At 55.2% G+C, this 21,682-nt stretch overlaps 7 protein-coding genes across 7 annotated transcripts; 1 reads left to right on the top strand and 6 right to left on the bottom strand.

Moving 5' to 3' along the window:
* Positions 1–557: 557 nt before the first annotated feature.
* TRIREDRAFT_110902 (uncharacterized protein) lies at positions 558–1,048 on the top strand (the record flags this gene model as incomplete). Its single annotated transcript, XM_006968456.1, has 2 exons — positions 558–723; positions 858–1,048. 2 exons carry the CDS (start codon positions 558–560, stop codon positions 1,046–1,048), a joined length of 357 nt encoding a protein of 118 aa, XP_006968518.1.
* Positions 1,049–1,274: 226 nt separating this feature from the next.
* TRIREDRAFT_110901 (fungal specific transcription factor domain-containing protein) lies at positions 1,275–3,342 on the bottom strand (the record flags this gene model as incomplete). Its single annotated transcript, XM_006968392.1, has 5 exons — positions 1,275–1,938; positions 2,042–2,206; positions 2,269–2,383; positions 2,466–3,233; positions 3,318–3,342. The coding sequence occupies 5 exons, from the start codon at positions 3,340–3,342 to the stop codon at positions 1,275–1,277; spliced, it is 1,737 nt and encodes a 578-aa protein (XP_006968454.1).
* A 1,344-nt stretch (positions 3,343–4,686) lies between these two features.
* TRIREDRAFT_27706 (uncharacterized protein) lies at positions 4,687–6,603 on the bottom strand (the record flags this gene model as incomplete). Its single annotated transcript, XM_006968365.2, has 5 exons — positions 4,687–5,310; positions 5,392–5,789; positions 5,855–5,971; positions 6,105–6,402; positions 6,511–6,603. Coding segments are annotated over 5 exons (1,530 nt in total), but the record flags the coding sequence as incomplete, so codon positions are not given.
* A 1,227-nt stretch (positions 6,604–7,830) lies between these two features.
* On the bottom strand, positions 7,831–9,293 carry TRIREDRAFT_110899 (uncharacterized protein; the record flags this gene model as incomplete). Its single annotated transcript, XM_006968391.1, has 8 exons — positions 7,831–8,191; positions 8,284–8,428; positions 8,504–8,567; positions 8,635–8,837; positions 8,893–8,971; positions 9,028–9,093; positions 9,148–9,174; positions 9,282–9,293. The coding sequence occupies 8 exons, from the start codon at positions 9,291–9,293 to the stop codon at positions 7,831–7,833; spliced, it is 957 nt and encodes a 318-aa protein (XP_006968453.1).
* A 633-nt stretch (positions 9,294–9,926) lies between these two features.
* Positions 9,927–11,308, bottom strand: TRIREDRAFT_67844 (glycoside hydrolase family 76; the record flags this gene model as incomplete). Its single annotated transcript, XM_006968390.1, has 2 exons — positions 9,927–11,116; positions 11,197–11,308. The coding sequence occupies 2 exons, from the start codon at positions 11,306–11,308 to the stop codon at positions 9,927–9,929; spliced, it is 1,302 nt and encodes a 433-aa protein (XP_006968452.1).
* A 1,277-nt stretch (positions 11,309–12,585) lies between these two features.
* Positions 12,586–14,199, bottom strand: TRIREDRAFT_81150 (uncharacterized protein; the record flags this gene model as incomplete). The annotated part of the gene is made up of 2 exons (XM_006968389.1): positions 12,586–13,811; positions 13,948–14,199. The coding sequence occupies 2 exons, from the start codon at positions 14,197–14,199 to the stop codon at positions 12,636–12,638; spliced, it is 1,428 nt and encodes a 475-aa protein (XP_006968451.1). The 3' UTR covers positions 12,586–12,635.
* Positions 14,200–15,594: 1,395 nt separating this feature from the next.
* On the bottom strand, positions 15,595–19,176 carry TRIREDRAFT_67982 (protein kinase; the record flags this gene model as incomplete). The annotated part of the gene is made up of 3 exons (XM_006968388.1): positions 15,595–16,299; positions 16,363–16,997; positions 17,271–19,176. 3 exons carry the CDS (start codon positions 19,174–19,176, stop codon positions 15,595–15,597), a joined length of 3,246 nt encoding a protein of 1,081 aa, XP_006968450.1.
* Positions 19,177–21,682: the final 2,506 nt, after the last annotated feature.

Raw genomic sequence — 21,682 nt, 5'->3', positions numbered from 1 at the left:
AGGACATGAAAAGGGAACTCAATTGACTCCTAATGAACCCTGATAATGGAAAAGTGTTGTTCTCGAAACAATGAAAAAAAGGGACTATGTATGAACGGCCCACGAGTCAGGGAGAGTCAATCGAAGCGTGTGAGGCAGGCAAGCATGTCACCGGCGATGCCGCCCTCACAACAATTCTGCATGGATCAAGACAGCACGGAGCACACAGGAGCATTTCAAGACCGAGGATCGCTCCATAATTTCTCATGTCGATCGCTGCAGTCTGATGTCCTCCTGCCATGTTCAGTCTCCATAATGACGAGAAATTGAGGGATGAGGGTGAACGTCGAGGAGAGAGAGAAAGAGAGACTGTGGGAGAAGGATTGATACGGGGACAAGAATGATATAAGACACAGTCTCCCAAGAACCCTGAAAGAAAAGGACGATACTGTAGGCCAAGCATTCTCTCTTTTTTCTTCTCAGCCATCCAGCTCCTCCTCCAGGTACTTTGTTCACGCTCCTAGCAAGGACCTCTTACCCAGCCATTCGCTTTCAATCTTTCTATATTATTTCCAAATATGCAGTTCTCCGTGATTGTGGCCGCTGCCCTCGCCGGCGTCGCTGCCGCCCTGCCTCCTCGCGCGTTCCACGACACGAGCAAGGCCCAGGTCGCTTACACCTACTCCAACGGCACCTACACCAGGCCGCACTTTGTCAAGGTCAACCAGGGCGCCCAGAAGCTGCGTACGTTTCTACTATTACCTCCTTAGATAACTCTCTATTCTGCCCCTTACAAAACTCGAGCAAGCAACACGGGGAATCATTTGTATAAAGGAAAGAAAAAAAAAAAAAAAACTGACACCAAAGTCTTCAAACAGCCTCCGGCGGCCCCGTCACCGACGTCTTCGTCTCGCCTCCCTTCGACGGCCGCCACTACATCCTCACTGAGTGCCAGTTCCAGACCCCGACCAACAAGAGCCTGGGCGCCGTCTCGGTCCGCAAGGCCATGACCGTGCCGGTGAACCCGCCTGCTGCTGTTGCCTACGTGACTTGCACGACCGACAACTAAGGGGTTACAGGAGATGGTTTTGTTGCTTCTTCGATTTGAGGGGGGGTGTCTGTCTGATTAGGCGCTGCCATTTACGTTATTTTTGGATTATTGGATGTGTACATGTAGCGTCGCCTTATAGAGAGATGAATACACAAACATGTCTGCTCGGATATTCGTGTATTGAGATGTCGTCGCCAACTTCCTATACCATTCCCCCCCGACCCTTTGCTTTGTCAAGTCAAACTCAAGAAATACTTCCATACTGACCTCCCTCGACTTGCCCAACAAGGTCATCGATTCCCGCCTCAAAGCCATCATCATCATCACCATCCTCCTCATCTTCATCAGCCGCCTTGTTCACGCTCATGACCTCCTCCTGAAACCCCCATCCCCTCGTAGCCATGAGCACAAACGGCATCGCCCCCTCAGACAACTCCTTCCAAACACCACTCAGCTCCCCCAGCACGCGAAAGCAAGCCCAAAAGTTCCCCGACGACACCCTCTGTCCCCCCGCCTCCTCCGCCGCAATAAGATTGAGCCCATGCACCAGCGCCGCGCGAAACACATGGTATATGATGAAGGGGGGCAGATGCTTGACGTCGTCCGACGCCTGCAGGCCCTTGAGGAGCCTCGTGATGGCCATGGCGGACGCCGTGGCCGAGCGCAGCGCGCTGGGGATGTTGTGCGCCATGCCGGGGTCCTGCGGGTCGAGGACGGGTCGGTAGAGGTTGATGAGGATGGAGTGGTAGGTGATCCAGAAGACGACCTGGACGCGGTGCGGCTTGGCGTTGCGGCTGATGTAGAGGCGACGGTCGATGTGCTTGCGGAGGGCGAGCATGGCGTTGTTTGCCTTTGCGTAGATGGCTTGCTTCTCGGGGGCGGGGAGGTGGTGGAAGTTGGGGGCGTACCTAGGCATGTCAGCGATGCGATACGAAGTTGTTGTGGTTGTTGAGAATAGGGGTAGGCGGGGGGGGGAAGGAGGCGGAAGGGTTGTTCTCCGTAGGTACTCACATGACGTCGATGTAGCGCTGCTGGATGTGGTAGAGGCGGCAGTGGTGGTCAAAGGAGAGGGCTGCCACGTCGACCAGTTCCGGGGAGACTGTGTCGATGTAGGGCGTGATGTTGTCGGGCTCCCAAGGGATGCCGGTTGGACAGCCCAGCTTTGGGGTCGCGATTCTATCACCATTTGATGTGTGAGAGCGGGACGGTTGAGGAGAGACAGCTGAGAGTGAACAAACCGGTCAAGGAAGAATAGAGACCAAAAGGTCCTGATGGTGGCAACGTCGCTGACGGTTCGCTCGTGTGGCGGTATGTCCCTGATCTTCAGATGGTTGGACAGCCCAATGGCCATATCTAAGGGAAAGAAAATATCAATGAGTTAGTTTGACTGACGCTGACGACGATAGATACATGGCATAAGCGCATCCGAACTCACAGTGATACAGATGCCCCTTGGCCGCATCCAGCAGCATGTGCTTATACCACGCAATGACAATCAAGGCCTGCAGCACGGGCAAGCACAAATGCTCCAGATAGCACTGCTGCACCAGGCCCTCGGCATACGCCATGAACGCCTCGGCAACGCCCCTGGTGGCCACGGGCGAGGAGTACGCGGCGGCGGCAAAGAGGGCGCTGTAGAGCAGCTGCAGCGCCGTGTCGTTGTGGGGGAACAGGTCCGAGAAGTTGAGCCAGACGGGGTCGACGAACTTGTAGTAGGGGTTGATGTGCTCGAGGAAGTGCGCCTTGAGGTGCTGCTTCAGGCCCAGGTCGGACGCGATCTCGAGGAGGAACGTCTCCGTGGAGGGCACCGTCGCCTTGGGGGGCGGCGAGGGCCGTGACGAGCCGTCTTCAAAGGTCGGCAGCAGGGTGTGCGAGAAGAAGGAGAAGCGGCCCGGGCCGGCGAGCATCGGGAGGCCGTCCCGGCCGGTGATGTCGGCCCACTTGACGGAGCCGAAGTCGTGCAGGGCCGAGAGCATCTTTGGCCCGTACGGGAGCTGCGGCTGCGGCGGTTGCTTGCCGGCGGCTGCCGTCCAGGACCCTGGTGATGGCTGGCTTGCCGGAGAGGCGGAGGCGGAGGCGGAGGAGGAGTCTTTGGACTGCTGCTGGAGGGAGGCGGAGAGCAGCCGGACCTGGTCCTCGAGGGCCTGAACATAGTCACGGTCCCAGTACTTTTGTCTGGGAATCGCATAAGTCTTGCGCGTTACTGATGATGATTACATATATATATATATATATATGGAGATGGAGATGGCAATGGGAGAAGGGGGTTCGTATGGCAAAACCTTACCTGCGTGTAGGTCGAACTGGCTCATAGTGACAGGCCAGCTCGTGGGACTGACAGGCGCCACAGACGGGCTTTTCGCCGTCACACTACAGACAACGCGCCATCAGCATCGGCACGGCATCGGAAACACTTCACTCTGACTGGAATTCTATCAAGAAACAAACGCCCACACGGGCTTTGACGCTGGGGCTCCAGGGCAAGATATGCCCAGTCCGCTAAGCCTTCTCGCCCGTAGATCTGGGATCTGTACTCGGGCCAGAACAGACAGACAAACCAGAGGTCGTATGAAAGAAGACCAGGGGGGGTTCCAGGTATCCAAGCCTTGAATGAATGAATACCTTTGATTTCCTCTTGCGGCAAGGCTCGCAGGCTAACAGCGTGCGGCCAGAGGTGCGCCTGAGCTGTGGTTGGCGGCTCGAAGACATCCGGTGTGTGCTGGGGAGGATGAAGCGTGGAGATTTTGGAGATGGTAGTATGGGACGAACGGCAGGATTGCCGGCGCGGGGGAGGGGGAGGGGGAGGGAGATGAAGCGGACAGGATACTGGGTTGTGTGTTGTTATATCCGTATATGTAACGTATAGACAGGGGTGTTGCTTGATGGCTCAGTCAAGATGATGAAGACAGACGGCTCATGGAGTTGAAAAGCCATGTTGTAGAAGCATTAATCGGGGCTGTGAAAAGAGTCGAACAGGTTGATTGCCTGGATCTATGACGGAAAGATACCCCCGGTCTGCATTGCTGCTTGGCCCCTTTATCCTAGAGTCGTGTTGTGAAATAGCATGGGCAATCCCTTGAAGCTCGATGGGTTGCTGACACACGACAGGCCAGTTGAGAGAGAGAGAGAGAGGGTGGGTGCTGCTGCAACAAGGTGTGGCAGCCCCGTAGCAGGAGATGCTCAAACTTGGTTCTCTTTGGGAAGCGAACAGTCAGTGATGGTTTTTCGAGGGAACGGGTTGAAGCAAATTCCTGCTTGTATTGTTGTTATACCGTAGGAGCTGTGATGCTGCTCGAGTTGAGTTAGTTGACAGCAGACTCTATTACGCAGCAAGCTTTGAAAAGATTTCACGAGGATCCATCAAAAAGACAATGCTGATACTTGTGTCTGACATCAGACTTGGTGATCTGGAAAATGCTCAACCATGCTCTTTCAAGCAGGTCGATGCCCAACCTCACTCAACCCCCTGCCTATCCACTTACAAGGACAGACAAGTCCACCTATCAATAATTCACCCATAATATTCAAAAGAAAGCACGAAAGTTCCCCAAGGCTATGGAAAGAAAAAAAAAAAAGCCCACTCACAAACACCATAAAACAAACTATCTACATCGACAACTAGCAGAGCAAAAAAAAAAAAAAAAAAAAAGCAATCATCACAACCTCTTGACCCTCACCCACAGCCCCCCCTTCGGCTTCAGCGTCAGACTCGGATTCTCAAACTGCACCTCCTCCCTCGCCGCCTCGAGCCCAAAGTTGCCCACCACCTCCGCCAGCACCGTCTTCATCTCCAGCAGCGCCAGCGCCCTCCCGGGACACGTCCTCGGCCCGTTGAGAAACGCCTCAATGGCAAACGGGTTCGCCGCCGGCCCCGTCGCGGCATCCCACCGATCGGGGTTGAACTCGTCAACGTCGGCGGCGGCGGCGCCCCAGATGCTCGGGTTGAGGTGCACCATGGCCGGGATCGTCGTCACGGTGGTGCCCTTGGGGATGGCGACGCCGGCGATGACGAGGTCCTGGCCGGCTTCCCAGGGGGCCATGAGCGTGGGCGAGTAGACGCGCAGGCTCTCGTTGAGGACGTTGTTGAGGTAGGGCAGGCTGTCGATGGTGGCGGCGTCGAGACCATCATCGGCTTGCTTCTTCTTCTTCTTCTGCTGCTGGGCGGAGAGGATCTCGTCGCGCAGGCGCTGCTGCATGTGCGGGTGTTGCGTGAGGGCGTGGACGGTCCATGTGAGGGCGCCGGCGGTCGTCTCGTGCCCAGCAGAGACGCCTTGGATGATCTGTATGGAGGAAACTCATCAGCAACAGAACCAGAGACTTTTTTTGCAAATTCCATCTTCAGGGGGGTGGCTAGAGCTTACGGTATCGACCAGCAGCTGGTCCGAAACCCCCTTGCTCTCCGCCAGATTCGCCTCAATCATGTCCGTCAAAAAGTCCTTGTTCCCGTCCTCCTCCCCCCCGCCGCCCTTACCCTGCTTCACCTGCGCGACGCGCTCCTGCACCAGCTCGGACAGCATCCCCCTGAGCGCGGTGTTGGCCCGGATGAAGGCGAGGTTCGCCTCGATGGGGAGCCAGCGCAGCGGCACAAAGGGGTTGACAAAGGTGATGAGCTTGCCGAGCAGCGTCGGCGGCGTGAGGATGCCCCTGTAGCACTCCTCGAAGCTGAGCGGCGAGGTTGCGGAGCGGAAGTCGGTGATGTCTCTGCTGAGGAGGGCGGTGCTGATGACTTTGAAGGCGGTTCGCGAGAAGAGGGTTTCGACTGGGTTTGATTATGAGCCGTATATTCACCTTTGTGCCGGGAAACGGAGCGCAAGAGAGGCTTACTTTCGACAACTCCTTTGCTGTCTCCTGCAATTGCCTCGTCGAGCGAAGCAGATAGCTCCCTGGCCTTGTCCTTGAATAGGGGCAGCATCCGTCTCACCTTTGGCTTCGAAAGGGGTCCTAAAACCACCACAATCCCATTTAGCTCAACCGGCCAAACAAACAAATGCCACTCTTTTTCTACTCCCATCTCCCATCTCCCAAGAAAAAACAAAGTAAACAGCTGCTCCTTTTGAACCAAAAACGAACTCACCGGCCATGATCCGCCGCAGCTGCTTATGCTGCTCCCCTACGCTAAACAGCACCCCCGTGCCCATCATCTCGCCCACCAGCTTCTCGAAAAAGGCCGGCTTCACAAATGAACTGCCATGCGTCTGCAGCACCTCGCGCGCCGCCTCCAGGCTGTTCACAAGCAGGACCTCGGAGTTGCCAAAGCTCAGGTACCGGATGAAGGGCGCGTCTGGCCATTTGCGCATCCAGTCGAGATACAGGTCGTTTGGCCCGGCGGTTTTGAGGAGGCGGATTGCTTGGCCGACGAGGAATTGGTTGTCCTAGTAATCATTTGCAAAAAAAAAAAAAAATGAGTCAGTCTCCTTCTGTTCTGTTTCTTCTGCTTTGATTTTTTCTGTCTTGGTGAAGAAAAGGTCGGTCTGGTGCACCTTTGGTCCGGGGACGTTGCGCAGTCCGGAGATGTAGAAGGGATAGATCAAGGCTCTCCCGACCTTGGCCACGACCGTTGCCAGCACGTACAATCCCAGTCCGACTCCCGCTGCAAGAGAAATCGTCGCGTCCGGCTGTCGCAGCGTCAAGACGACGCCGGCAAAGGAGACCAAAGCCACGCAAAGAAACTCCATCATGGCCATCGCCTTATTGCCAAAAACGCTGCTGAGCAAAGGTAAACGACAACAACAACAACAACAACAAGACAGAAGACACTCGGAAAAGAAAAAACGACAAAGACTTTTCGCTCGGTATGGAGTTTCACATGAAAGGGAGATTGTAGCAAGTTCTATATTTATATCGAGCTTTGTAAGCTTGCTTCTGATGAAAACCCTCTTAAACCTCACCCACAGGGTTGCTTTCATCCTCAAGTATCTACATTCGTATCCAATCCGGTCTCTTGAAGCTGCTGCCGTTGAGCCGATTCTATATTGGTTTCCATCGGTTCTGTCGTCTCATGATGCCGGGCCCTAATGCAGCGCTTGTCACTTGGTGCTGATACCCTCCAACTAAACATTAGACAAAACAGACCCAGCAAACAGACAAGGGTCAACTGACGCTCCCTCAAATGACTCGCGATAGCTTCTCGAGCTCTTCAAACGCCCGTAAGAGAGCTGCGTTGCTTCGCTGCCCAAGTACATACTTACTATGTATGCTTGCAGTGGATACTCGCAATATAGGCTGATGGCAGGGGGGTTTGATGTCTTTCTGCCGTGAATAGTAATTGCTGCGTAATAAGAGGACAAAAATCACTTGTCATCCTTGTGATGGAGACGGGAGGCTAGAGCACAACTGCGCCCGCCCTAGAGATCTTTACAGTAACGCACCTCCGATATGTAGCCTTAAGGGTGGGTTCGATATCGGGCGAAGCAAAAGTGCCTGCAAGCGTGATGAGAAAACACTTCCGCTGTTATATTGATTGTCTGTCCATATAGCTCATTCACTGAGGCTTAATGGGCATGGCTCTGGATTGGCTACCCCTGAGCAAGAGGCAACTTGTTAACATACCAGTAAATTTGTCTCTTTACGAGATACGCATGTAAGACTGCTTGAATCCATGAGCCAGCAGGCATCTGACCGTTGTCAAGATCTGCCTAACCCGTAACGCGTATTTTCCCGAAAAGTCGGACTTCTACCACTTTTCCACTGACTCTCAAGTCAAACAATCCCAACCAACTCCTTCTCTGCACCACCCAGAAACCCTTCATCGCAAATCTACAATCAGGCCCAAACATATCTCACCTGTTCAAGACACTTCTCTACGCAGCCCTAACCCACGTCAAACTAAACACCTCAGTCCCCGCCCTCGAGATGCCAACCTCCACCTCTCCGCTCTCACTCTTAACGCTGGGCAAGATCTTCTCCCCCTTCCTCTCCAGGATGATCCTGTTGCCAGAAGTCTCGGGCAGCTTGTAGAAGCGCCTGCCGAATCTGCTGAGGAACCCCTCAATCTTGTCCTGCGTGACGTCGTCCTCGCTGATGACGCCGCGCTCGATGCCTTCCTCCAGCGCCAGGAGCACGAGCTGGGTCACGTACGGCTGCGTGAAGACACCGGCCGGGGCCTTGCCCTGGGCCGCCGATGTCTTTGAGGTCAGGGGATGGGGGGCGCTGTCACTTCCGCTGGAAAAGGGAGATGCGCGTTTAGCATGTCTTCTTCAATGAATCTCCATAATCAGGAAGCAAAAAATGAGACAGTAGTGCAATCAACTTACAAGAAGAATTTGGGATTGCCGCTGACGACGGCCTTGAGCAGGGCGTCCCTGTCGGTGGGCTTCTTGGGGATGGGCTTGCAAAAGGCAAAGGGGTCGCAGCAGGCTTCGTGCTCGGTCAGGTACAGGTGATGCGCAGTGATGGTCGCTGAACGTGTGAAGTCACAATGAGTATAAGTCGCTCATCTGGGAAGCAAAAGGAAGTTAAAGGGGAGAGGCATACCTCCAACATTGGGTCCACAGGCCTTGACTGCTTCGACTGCTGCAGCCGTGGTGCAGTGCTCGAGCTGAAAAAGTATCAGATATCAGCATGACTGTATGTTTCACAACGAGTTTTGGTCAGAGAGAACGTACCACAATGCGCAGGTTGGGGAACCTGTCATGGAGCTTCTTGAGCGTCGGCAGAAACGCCTCTTCCAACGTCATGCCCTCGGGGGCCATAGCCTCGAGGACCTCCCCGTGCAGGTTGAGCACCATGTCATGCTTCTCCATGCTGGCAAAGGTATCGTAAAAGGCCTCGACGTTGGCCACTCCATGCTCAGAATTGGTTGTTCCGCCTGAGGAGTTGGTTGTCTTAGTGAAGCTCATCGGAAAAGGCGCAGGAAAACCCACCCTGGGGATACAGCTTGACACCCGTGATTCCAGCCTCTGCTGCTTTCTCTATCGTCTCTGGCGTGACTGAGGGATGAAGCTGGGTTCCCGTTAGGCGCGTGGTGTCCCTGGATGCTGCAGATGGTAATGGCTTACGTAGAGGGACATGAGAAAGTGGACGTTTGGTGCAATGGCACGGAGCTTGGTCTGGTAATCGAGGACCTTATGAGAGTAAGCCATGCGTAAAGCGCTTGCATCTCAGTCGTGAATACATACTCTGTCAACTTCAGTCAAGGGAGGGACCTAGAAGATCTATTAGCCATGCGATCGATTGAGTGAAAGAATGCCGTCATCAACCAGCAATACAAGTCATGTCGCTTCTTTAACACATGGATGCTGTATTCACATACCAGATTCGGCATACTATATAGAGCCCAATGTCAGCCATCAAAAACCAATGACTCGTGTCCAAGTCAAACAGAAACACATACACAAAGGCAGTGTCGACTCCTCCTCGCTCCAGAGTCGGCACCACAACCTCCATCATCTCGCCCTGGCGCAGGTGGACGTGCATGTCCGCCGCTGCCGGCAGCTCCAGCTTCTGGACCGTCTTGAGCTGCATTTCTGCCTCTTTTTTTCTCTTCTTTCTATTTCTTCTGGTTGTCTTATCCCAGGAAGTGGAAGAAACAATTGAGCGATGAATGAATGAGTAATAAGTGGTGTTGTGAGAGAGCAAAACCTCAATAATGAGGTAACCGAAAATGCCCCCGCCATGGGGAAGAATTTTTAGATCGCGGCTAATCCTCTTAGAGTAGCAACTGTTGCACTGCAGCTGAAGCCTCACGAACATTTTTGCTCTCCATGAACAGCTATTTCTCATTACTATGTGAATCTATTTCATCATAGGTACGATGTGATTCATATAGATCAGGTCAGGGGAGTGTTGGTCAGTAGACAAGACAGGCTTGTAAAAGAATCAACAGCATCCCCAGTCCAACCTTTCAGTCAGTCCCCCCTCCCTCCCCCTACAAGAAACTCATCTCTCTCTCCCATCCTCACAACAAGCCAACCACAACTCCTCCCAAAACAACCACAGCAGCCACAGCATTCGCAGCAACCCTCGTCCCAGCACTCGGAGGCTTGACAGAAGCCGTCACAGGCCCCGCCGTTCCACTCGTCTTGCTCGGCCCAGCAGTGCTCGTCCCGTTCCCTCCAGACGATCCCTCGCCATCATCCCCCCCAGCAGCCGCTCCCCCAGAAATCGTCGAAATCACAGCAGAAAGGGCATTCAGCTGCTCGCCAACCCCAATCTTCCCATCAAACACCTGCCCGTTCTTCGCAATCCACGAGAACCCACACACGGTGTTGGGTTTTCCCAGGTACATCTTGGTAGTCGTTCCCGCACAGGCAGCAGCCGCCGCCTTTGCGCTGCTCAACAGCAGAGGCCGAATCGTCTGTCCCGTGTGCGGCGCCAGCTCGCTCGTCGCCTTGAGGCCGCGAGCCAGGAAGCTCTTGTAGGCCTGCATGTCGACGTTGCACGTCCCCTGGCCCTCGCACGCAGCCTCAAACAAGACACCGTCCTTGACAAAGGTGCTCTGCACGCCCTTGAGCAGCCCGTCCACGCGCGTCTTCCACTCGGACGACGAGGTGGCGTTGTACATGGCCGCGGCTCCGTGCAAGAAGATGCCCGCGTTCATGCTGTTCTGGATCTTGTCGACCGTGCCGCACGCCTCGGTCCTGACGCCATCAAAGACGTCGTACGAATCGCTAATCAGGCCGACCTTGTGCTCCCACTCAAAGACCTCGCTGGCCCAGTGCGAGTACGTGCTGTTCTTGGTCTGCAGGTACAGCCTGGCGGCGAGGTCGAAGAAGACGCCGCTGGACGCCGAGTTCTTGTAGTCGTAGCCGGCGTTGAAGGTGAAGATCTGCCATCGCAGGCCGCCGCCGCACGTCTTGGTGTCCCAGCGGGCCACGAAGTCGTCAAACACGTTCCTCGCCAGGTCCAGCCACTGCGGCTGGTCCGCAGCCGGGCTCGGGAAGCCGCTCTCTGCCGCCGACAGGGCCGCCAGAGCCCAGACGCCCTGGTCGTCGTTGGCTTCCGAGGCGGTCTGGTTCACGGGCATGAAGTTGTTGCCCTCGCCGACTTGCCAGAGGAGGCCCTGCTTCGTGACGGCGTTGTACGTGTCGTCGCCCGTCTGGGCCCAGTAGTCGATCAGGGTGTTGAACAAGGCGCCCGACTCCCACCCTGCTTATCGGGTCAGCCTGCTATTACTTTGGATATTGAGGTACGGGATATTCGTGAGTTGGAGGGAAGGGGGAGCAGACAGTAGTATGGCTCAGGGAGGATGCCCGGGACCTGGCCCGTCTCGTTGCCTCTGTAGTACTTCACGAGCCCGTACGCAATCGTGCTCGCGCCATTCTTGACCGAGGCTGCCATCATGTCAGTATGTCAAGATTCGCTCAAAACCGCTCAAGCAGGCAGCGCACCAGCATCAGTAAAGTCGATCTTGATGGCGCCAACAGAGGCGCCAAGGAGCGCAACAGCCAGTGCGGCCCGCTGCATCGTGAATCCGAAGGTGATGGTATTCACACAGAGACTCAATGACTGGACGAGGCCGACCAGAGAGATTGAAGCCGAGGAACCGACTTCTCTGCGTCAGATAATCTCCAAAAACTGTGAACCCCAAAGGCAAAAAAAAAATAAAAAAACGAAGGACAAGTCGCAACACACAGCAAGAAGCCAGCAACCAAAAGCGAGTGAAATGGATAGCCAGCAACTTGATAAAACGAAAGACAGGCTGCGTCACTCAGAGCGCGAGCCAGAACGAGCCTCAATCTTTTGAATTTATTTTGGCAACAGTTCCTTCAAGGCTGCCGAAGTGGACCGCCAGCTCATCTTATAACCATCGTGCCGCTTCCTTTTTCAACCACCCCTGGGCTCCGCTGCCTGAAAACTGCTAGTTTGGTCTTAATGCCGTAATAAGCTTCACTCCTTTCATAAAGAGGTACCCAAAGGATTCAACACCTTGCCTCAACTTTCACTCAGGTCAAAACCGTGAGCATCTTGATTGCCAACGAATGACGCCAAATTCCGCCTTGAGCCCAATTGTCTCGGCGTTCGAATTCTGGGTACCTTACCCAGATTTCCCCAAACTGCTCCTTTCGTCAAAACGTACATCAACCCCCAGCATCCAAGATAGAAAACAACCCATGTTTTTCCGTTCCAAAGTGACGTGTATACATTACAGAATACGAAAGCCGATTGTATAATAGTAATCATTCCTGCAAGTCCTCGGAGTCTCGCCCCCCCAGAGAATCGTGCTGTGACTTTGAAAGGGGAAATTGTGACATTCGGAGATTGCCCCTTTGGGAAGTATACGATGTTGCAAGCTGGAGGAGTCGATGAGTTGGGACAAGTTTTGGGGTGGGTTTGTCCGATGACAAGTCCCCCAGTGAATACGAACTGCATGCATCTCAAGCCGAAGCACACCGGATTACACGAGGTTTTTGTTGTGACGGATATTTTCCATCAATCAGCTCGTGCATCGCATGTTGTGGGTAAGAGAGGCAACTTCTTCAGAAGAAGATGGATGTTTGCCAGGGGGGTTTGGTTGCAGTTCAACAACTGATAGCATCTATATATGGAATAGCAACATACTAAACAACAACAACAACATCATCATCATCATGATAGCAACAATCAGAACCTTCTAACTCAACAGAGACATAAAACAAACATCTCATCAATAACGCACCACTCAGCCCTACCAACCCCCCTGCACCAACTCCTCCATCCCCAACCGAAACTCCTCCAAACTGCTCCTCATCAACTCCCTCCCCCTCGCCCTCTCCGCCCTCTCAGCACTCACCAGAAACTCCTCCGGCACGTCCACAGACCCATCATCACCACCACCACCATCTCCTCCTCCTCCTCCCGACCCCAGCATCATCCGCGACACGGCCACCGCGCACCTCGCCGCAACCGGCATCCCGTGCCCCGTATACCCAGCGCAAATCCACAGCCCGTCCCCTCCCCCAAGCTCCTCCGGCACCCTCCCCACGAACGGGCTCCCGTCGACAGAGTACCCCATGATGCCCGTCCACTGCCACCTCGCCCGGAGCTCTTCCTCCTCGTCCTGCCCGTCGGGCCGCAGCTTCAGCGCAGGACGCAGACACCGCCTCAGCCTCTCCGCAACCACCTCGTCAATTTCGTCGTCGCTCCACACCCCCTCTCCTCCCCCAGGGACGCTCAGCCTCTCCCCGCCAACGACAATCATCTCCAGCGGGTCGTCCCGCTGGATCAGATAGTTGTCGCTCTCATCCGCAATCCACACGTGGCTGTGCTCCAGTGCGACGCCCCCATCCGGCGGCTCCAGCGCGGACACCTGGCCCCGGACGGGCACGACCAACCCCGTCATCTTCGGCAGCAGGTGGCTCGTGTATGCGTTCGTCGCGAGCAGCACCTCCCTGGCGACGACCTGGCCCCTCGGCGTGTGCAGCACCCACGATCCCGAGTCCAGCCTCTGCAGATGCGTCACCGGCGTCGACGTCTGCAGGTTGAACACCTCGGGAGCCTCCTTCGTGAACAGCGCCTCCAGCACCCAAGCAACGAGCTTATACGGCCAGCACTTTGCCGCGTACGGCTGCAGCACCGCCCCCTTTGCGTTCGGCACCCTCAGCCTCTTCAGGTCCTCGGGGTCGGTGAAGAGCGTCGCCAGGCCCGCAAGATCCGGATGGTGCTTGTCAAGCCTCGCGATCCTCTTCGCAACAAGCTCGACCAGCTCATCGGTAGGCAGTGCATGTACGCCCCCAACCCGCCTCCAGTCACAGGGAACATTGAACTTCGTCACAACGTCCTCCAGGAAGCGATACGTAGCAAGCTCGAAGCGCGCAATATGCGGCTTATTCGCGTAAATCATGGGCTGACAGTGTCCTCCATTCTACGCATGCCCATCCTGGATCAGCACACACACACGCACACACACGCACACCAATTCCCAGTTCCCAGAACAAGCGTCATGTCACAGAGACTGTCAAGTCTGGGGCAAATGGGACAACCATAGAATCAAAACTCACCCTCCCCGTAGCCCCCCAGCAAGCCTCCCTCGCCTCCAGCATCACCACCCCCCTCCCCCCGGCAACGAGCTCCCGCGCCGCAAACGCCCCCGTGATCCCGCTGCCAACGATGACTACGTCTGCCGTCTTGGGCAGGTCTGGCGTTGAGCGACGGCCGAGGAGCACGTACGACGGGTCGCGAAGCCAGTAGGACCCTGTGCTTCTGGGAGTTGGCAGCCCGGATTGGCCGTCTTTCAAAGTGGCGGTCACCATCGTCGTGTGCTCGATATTGGTAAGCTGGTCTGTCTTGTGGTGTTATGGCGGTGATTGAGAGTAAAGGGAGGAGATGGAGAAAGACGTGTGAGTAAGGTAGGTACGCGTAAGGGGGACAGGCAGTATTTGAATCGTCACGTGTCGAGATGATTAGGTACCTTATACAGCGTCCATGCATCCGCATTCCACGCGAATCTCCGTGTAAATGATAGCAAAGATGGATGACTGATGATTGATCTTCGACAATGTACTCTGTTACTATCTGTTCCCCTGCTCGGTTGTTCGCAACCGATTACGCACGCTAATGCGGGGTCAGGCTTATATCATACCTATCTAACGGAAAGGCATCGCCATCACAAGCGAGCCTTTGCACTCGAAGGAACAGTCAAACACTCTTAAGGATATCATATCATATTCATTGCATCTCGTCGTGACAATCATAACTGCCGGGTTCGCCTCCCCCAACTGCGGGGAATTGCCCTTAAAATCCTTCCAATTCCAAGCCGTCCATCCCAACGCCGCAGTTCAGCTGTCCATTCCATTTGCATCTTCTGGGTTCTGTCGATATTTATTCGTACATCCTGCACAAAAAGAAGACAACAAGAAAGAAAGAAAAAGAGAAGAAGTAGAGAAGCAACTTCTTCCCTGCCCGAGGAAAGCCCATGGCCCTCGCCATCGACGTTCCTATGATCAAACACAAATCATGTGCGTGCAATCGCCAAAAACTCCTAGAGCAGCAGGCCTCCTCCCGGGCGTGCCTCAATGCTATGTCTATTCCATCTCAAGTATAACCGATGCACGCAGTCTACCCTCGCAAGATGCAGCTTTGTCGTGCTGATTGTGCCAGCTGACTAAAGAAGCTGAGGTTGGTCGAATCGGCAGAACACCCGACCAGCGTCATCCCATCTGGATACGTTTTGCCCATGTGAGTCAAACGCTCCAATGACATTGGGTGAGAGGGTGGAAGGGAAGGCGCTTGAGTTCCTCAACCAGCTTGCTGAAAGCGGCGATGCATCATTGTGGTAGAGCTGGTGTGATAATAGATCCGTTTCGCCCGCCCAAGTCGTGAATACCAATCGAGATGTAAGAAAGAGAAAGGCCGAGGTTGATTCGTATTCGTCATGGCGTCATGGGCCAATGGCCATACAAACAAAGAAAAGAAAGAAAGAAGAAACCGCTATATGTAGAGCCAGAGGCTGTGGTAAATGAAAACGTCGGCCCCCTGTATCCACTCGTACATATCCCGGTACAAGGGCAAAAGTAATCGAAATGCTTACGGTAGGCATCCTATGTCTTTGGGATATATCCAGCCGTGTTCTTCTTCTTCTGAAGCAATCGCCTCTCAGATAGTACAGAGCATGTCAAATTCTCCTTCAAGAAAGGATAGCAGGCCTCTTACGCATCAGCCATTTCGAGGTCGCTGGTGTCATGAGCGATAGATACGGGGAACAACTCCGAGGGGCCCCAGTTGCCTTCGTAGACAGTGGCAGGCGCATTGCGGTGCTCTGCCACCCATTGCATACCTTCCAGGGCCAGGATTTCCTCGATATGCGGTCGGTCTTCGGGCTCCTGCTGCGTCATCCACCGGACGATGGAGTCGAGCGAGCTGGAATGGAATGCATCAACCATGAACTCAGGAGGCTGCTGAAGTTCCGATCGCTTAAAAGAGCCAAACAGGTTGCCGGGGCTGCGTGTCGTCTCGGCTCGGAGATCATCGCTCATCGCGGACTCGGTCGGGTTACCAAGAGCATCTCGCTGAACATCGCTGGACGGCGTCCATGTAAGGCTCGGCACTTCGGAGAGATCACCAGACCTGAGAGCAACCCATGTAGGCCCATTGTCAGGGAGCACCACATTGGCTGCCGTTTCCAAAGTCATCAGACCAAGAGAAAAGATGTCGGCAGACTGGTCGGCTTTGCCTTCCAACATTTCCGGCGCCATGTATTCACGGTCGCCCTCAATGTCCAACTGCACATCTTCAGAAATGGCCCTCGCCAATCCAAAATCGCCAATTTTGATGACTCCTTCAAAGGTTATGAAGATGTTTGCTGGTTTCATGTCTAGATGCATGAATCCGGCGTCATGGATTTCCTTAAGGCCCTGTCAACAACGTTAGCAGCTTGGCCGAAATCAGATCGAGACAAAAAGGGGACGTTGACTTACCAAGCAAAGATCTTGCAAGATCTTATAGATGCGGAAATCATCCAATCGACCAATCTGTCCGATGTTGGCCAAAAATTTATCCAGCGTTCCCTCTTCACAAAACTCGGTCTGGATATAGAGGTGAAAGTTATGCTCCCAATCGTCGATATATTGAACGACGTGCTCGGAATGTGAAAGGGCCCGTAGAATTCTCGCTTCGCGCAGCTTGGCGTCCCTGTCCTTGGGTCCATGGTACGGCTGCTTGCTCTTCTTGACAGCAAAGACCTGGCTCTTGGCAGGGCTTTTGCTGGGGCTGCCAAGGGGAGTGAAAGAAGATGCAGAGAGGGCAATCTGGTGATCCTGCTTGGTGACACGGTAGACTGTGGAAAACTCGCCCTTGCCAATCTGTTCAACCTTGTCAAACTTGGAGTGGAGACTGGCGTCGACGTCCACGTTGTTGGAGCGACCATTGACCGGCGTGACGAAGATGCTCATGGAAGATCGAAAATCCCGGGACGTGGTGGGCGTGACCGGCGGCGGCATGGTTGTCTCTCCGCGACCCCCTCCACTGCGAGAGATGGACAAACGGCTAGCATCTAATGGTAGGAGGCTGTCCTGGGGGGTCTGGGGGGTGCGCCTTCCATCGGCAGGGCTCGCTGATTCAACAAACATCATCTTAGTACATACTCTGGTTCGGGTTGGCTGGAAAGATGCGCGACTAGCTTGAGGCGTCGTCGAAGTTGGAGGCTCAGCTTGGAGCGGCGGGGGCGCACTGAGCCCCCTCTGGGACCTTGCCCGTCCAAAGGAAGTTAAGGAAAGAGGTTCGGTTGAAAATGCTTCGCAGTCCATGGGAGTAGATCGATCGGCCAGCAACTCTGCTCCTTCGATGTGGCTCCTTGGAACGGCGGACTCCTCCGGGATCGACTTACAACTGATTTCTCGTGTTGGCGTTGCCTTGACCGTTGACGAGGACAGGGCAATTGTTCGGTTGGCACTCGGGCTTTCCTGAGAACTTTCACTAAGGCTGCTCAGGCCGCTGAAGCTTGGCGTCAACAGATTCTTGGTCGGCGTTGGGGGGGCTTCTTCGCCTTCGGCGGAGGCCGCAAAGTCGAGGCTATCGGCAAACAATTTCCGGTCGTCGCCATCAACACTGAGGATGCTCCCACGGCGGGAAGTCATAGCGCTGCTGCGTTGGAAAATCGACAGGCCTTTGGAAGGGTTACCAACGGTGTCAGGGGCACGGGGGAGGAGGGAGTTCTGGAAGGGGGTGGAAGGGATGCCGCCAAAGGAGTAGCGAGTGCTTCCTCTCTTCTTTCCAGAACTGCCCGTTGGCGGTGGGAAGGTTGCGAATGGGTTAATGTGCTTTTTGCAGGGTGTATCAGGCGGTGCCATCTTCTTTTCGGCTTCTTCCTCCGGGTTTCGATTGACCTTGGAGACGAGGCCGGTGGAGCTGAAGGCGCCGACCCAGAGCTGGTGCGACTGGTTCGGCGTTGCGATGGCAGCCCTCTGTTCAATGAAAGATCGAGCAGTGGGCCGACTGGCACCGGGCGGCAGAGACCTGGAGAAGGCATGCGGCCGTTTCGCGACCTTTGCAGGCGCATAGAGCGACTGCTCCTCAGTCAAACTGTTGCCAGATGTTGAGGTAGTCAGCGTCTTGGACAGCGGGTGAGGCTGGTGGGTCTTGTTCTCCGCCGTGGAAATGGCCGCGCTGGGCGCAAAGGGATTCTCTCGAACTGCTGATGGGGGCACGAATGAGTCGGTAGAGAGACGCGGGCGGTGCCTGACAGGCGTCGAGAAATCACCGCCCAGCTGCGAAAGCTGTCGCTCACCAGACCGTTTCCCCCACGAAGTCTTTTCGCCGTAGCGTTGCTGCAGCGTTGATCGCCGGAGAGACGAGGACCGTTTTGGAATGTTGGACGCTGAGGTATGAGACGCTAGGGCATCCCGTAGAGCAGCCCCCGATATGCCAGAAAGCTCGTATTCAGGGAAGGCGTCTTCATGTATGTCGAAACCGCTAGGCGGGGAGCCCCCCGAGCCGAAAACGTTCACATCCCCCGTCTGCACAGAGCTCACAATACCGTGCAAGCTTCGTCGCTTGGCGACTGGGCTGCCCTGGTTCGACTTGTCCAAGTTCATCGTTGCGTCGCTGCGCTTCAGGGCACCTGCTGTAGGCGGCATGGAAGAGTCGCTGATCGGATCCAGGGTCTTTAGAAACAAAAGCTGAGAGGCTTCCGCACGGTCAGATTGCACACTATGTCGGGTCAATCTGTCGATAGCCTTTCGCGGTACTGAGCGGCTGGGAGTGTCGTTGATGCTGTTGTTTTCCTGGTCGAAGAATCTCGGGCCTCTTGGAGAAAACGTAGGCGAGCGCGAGGAGTTGGAGTTTCCCGAGTCAGGCGTGGCGCTCAAGGCGCGCTTCAAGGGGCTCTTTGAGGACGCTCGCGTTCGGGTGATGCGTGAAGGGGTTGTCAACTTCGCGCTCTTAGCAGCGCCGGATCGGAGCGAAAGTTTGACACCTGTCCGAAGGGGTGTTTGCGCAGGTGACAGGGAAGGGTCGCGGGAAAGAATCGTCGAGCTGACAGCTGGCGGAGCCGACTGCGGAGGCCTCAGGGCCGAGCGTTGGTGGAGTGGTGTTGTAGTGATTCGTCGGCACGGAGATTGTGAGCTCTGTCGCGCCTTGTCTGAACCTTGGGAACTTGTTCGTGTGAGGAATTTGGAGGGCGATCGTGACATAGACCTCCGAAGATTGCGCACAGCTGTCGGGTCCATATGATGGACGTGGGTGGGCGAGGGCAGTGCCAAAGTGCCACCACCGCCGCCGCTGGAAAAGGACATGGCACTGGAATGAAGGCAGTGCAAAACAATGCTCGAGAGTCTTTCTACCTAGGGCTGTGGAAAAGCCGTGGCCCAAGAAAACACTAGGTCGGGGGAATGCCAATGGTACTGAATGCGTGTGATGCGGAGCGTGGCCTCGAATTAGCAGGTCTCCTCGTAACGGGCAATGTATAAAGTGCGCTTGTAGATGATCTTGTCGGTTTGGCGGTGTCTCTAAGATGGCCGAGAATATGTGTGCATGGCGCCAGGATATAAAATGCACAAACACAGAATATAAATTGGTCCCCTTGAGGGATCGAGGTGTGAAATGCTTCTGAAACGAAAATCCAGTCAAGATGGCTTGCGTTGTGTGACCCGCAGCAGAGGTTGAGGTATAGAGAAACAGCACACAAGATGGGGATGTCAGGGGGGGAGGGCTATGCCTGGTGTTTAAGAAGAAAACGAGAGACAAGCCGTGAGGATGCCCAAGCGGGTCGCCGTGCAGGATACCAAAAGAGCGTCTTATCCAGTACGGCCACTACAGCAGCATGCTTTTCGATCGGCGGCAAGCAGGCGGGGCCGAGAGTCAAACGAAGGCCCCGATGATGCCAACAGGCCAACGGGTAAGTCGACGGCTCAGAACACGGAGCAATGACTGGTGTTGGCTAGAGGCAGCCACAGCATGGCGTTGTCGACGGGGTGGGGAGGCAGGAAACGCAGACGGGAGAGGAAATGGTGCTCAGGATGCGCAGATGCCCGGCGCTTAGGATCGCAGTTGTCGCCCGCTTGTGCTCGTCCTCGGCCGATGTGAAGATATATCGATGGGGGATGCGCTTGCGCCTGCGTCGATCAATAGTCGGCCTCGGAGGATCGCAAAGCCAATGTTCCGCAGGGCCAAATCTATCGCCCCGGATGCCTCTCAAGCGCCAGCCCCTTGTACAGTCGCCGGTCGCTCGCTCCTGTAGTCGATTGTCCTGCTCGGTACTGTATCTTGCGAGGTGACTCGGGTAGCGGTTCGAGACTGACTGTGGCAGCGCGGCGGCGGTTCCCCTCAGTGAGCGGCGTTGGATTCGGGAACGGCAGTGATTCAGTTGCGAGACAGAGTAAAACAAAGGCACGACGCAGGGAGGGAGTGAATATCCAGGTCGGGGGCCGGATGGCAGGTGAGGTATGCAGAGGTTTGAGTCGAAGGCGAAGGCGCAGTCGGAGTCGGACTCGGAGTCTGAAGGGAGGGCAAGTGCGAGTGCGAGCACATGGAAGTTGCTCGACGGTGACGGTTCTAGAGCTGGCAAGAGCTGGCTGGGCCCTACTGCCTTACGTCGACGTTGGCGGTACCTCGTACGTAGTACTTGCCCACTGCAGTTCCCAGAGGCTCTACCTTAGGTTCTACGTAAGGTAGGTAGTGTAGTGCGGGAGGCGCAACAGGCGCGACTGAGCTCCTGCATTGTTTATCATCTTACCCAAGTGGGCCTAGCGCGACACGCGGAACGCGTTCTTCAGCCAGCCGAAGTGGGGCCCATTTGGCCACGGCCCCTGCTCTCCGCCCGGCAGAATTTGAGGTCCAAGTTGAGCCCTGCAGATCCAGATACAGATCCAGGGCCACGAGATGCGGCGCTGCATCGAGCAGATCTTCAACTTTCGAGGCTCTTTAACTGAATGAATGTTTACGCAGTACTGCTAGATACTCGTCTTTCGTTGGGCGTGCAAATGCTGTGGATATCGAGAGAATACGGCTCTGCAGCATACCATAACTTACCTCTAACAGTTTCATTCACAAGGGCAGAGCCGTGGTATCCCATCCATCACCTGTCAGATATCCTCCCCTCCATTGCAACGGGCACGACATTGCATTTCTGGCATCCAACGGGCTTCCCGTCGATCCCCACCTCGCCTCCTGGGCAGCTTCAGCTTCAAGGCGGACACTTCAGTCTCTCAGCACCGGAGTATTCCTACATACTAGTAGTATCACATCGCCGCAATGCAGCATTCCTCCTTCGTGTTTGGCGTTGCATCGGTCAAGGCGTCCATGAAACAAGCGCCCAGGCTCGATTCCGTGTCTCCAACAGCCGCATCTGACGCACCATCTCAGCCTCGGAGGCCATGGAGGGGCACCGAGAGTGATCGCTGGCGGACGCAAGTCCAGCGCCTCAGCCTTGGGCGGATCGAAGATCAAAGTGACAAGGATCGGATGGTACGATGCCTGGAGACTGCGTTGACAGATACTACAGTTGGCCGACCCATTTCGGGCTCTCCCTGCATATCTGTTAACGACCTTCTTGCTTTGCATCTTCTCTTCCATTTTACTTTGAAACGCTCGATTGCCTGTGCCACCACCCGTCCCCCAGATGCCAGGCTTGTCAGGGTCCGGTGGCACGGGCTACTGTGCAAAGTGCTGCAAGCATGGAGAATGAATGGTCAATGTTCCACGCCGACTCAGCCGCCATGCAAGCGACACAGGCCGATTCACTCTTCCATCTCTGCTCGTGTATGTCTCATTACAGGCCCAGCCTCCTCTACTCGTATGTGC

The sequence above is a fragment of the Trichoderma reesei genome (genome assembly GCF_000167675.1).
Source record: "Trichoderma reesei QM6a unplaced genomic scaffold TRIREscaffold_23, whole genome shotgun sequence".
NCBI classification, from domain to species: Eukaryota; Fungi; Ascomycota; class Sordariomycetes; order Hypocreales; family Hypocreaceae; genus Trichoderma; species Trichoderma reesei.
The sequence above is the reverse complement of the archived record's forward strand: the minus strand, read 5'-3'. Positions and strand labels throughout refer to the sequence as shown.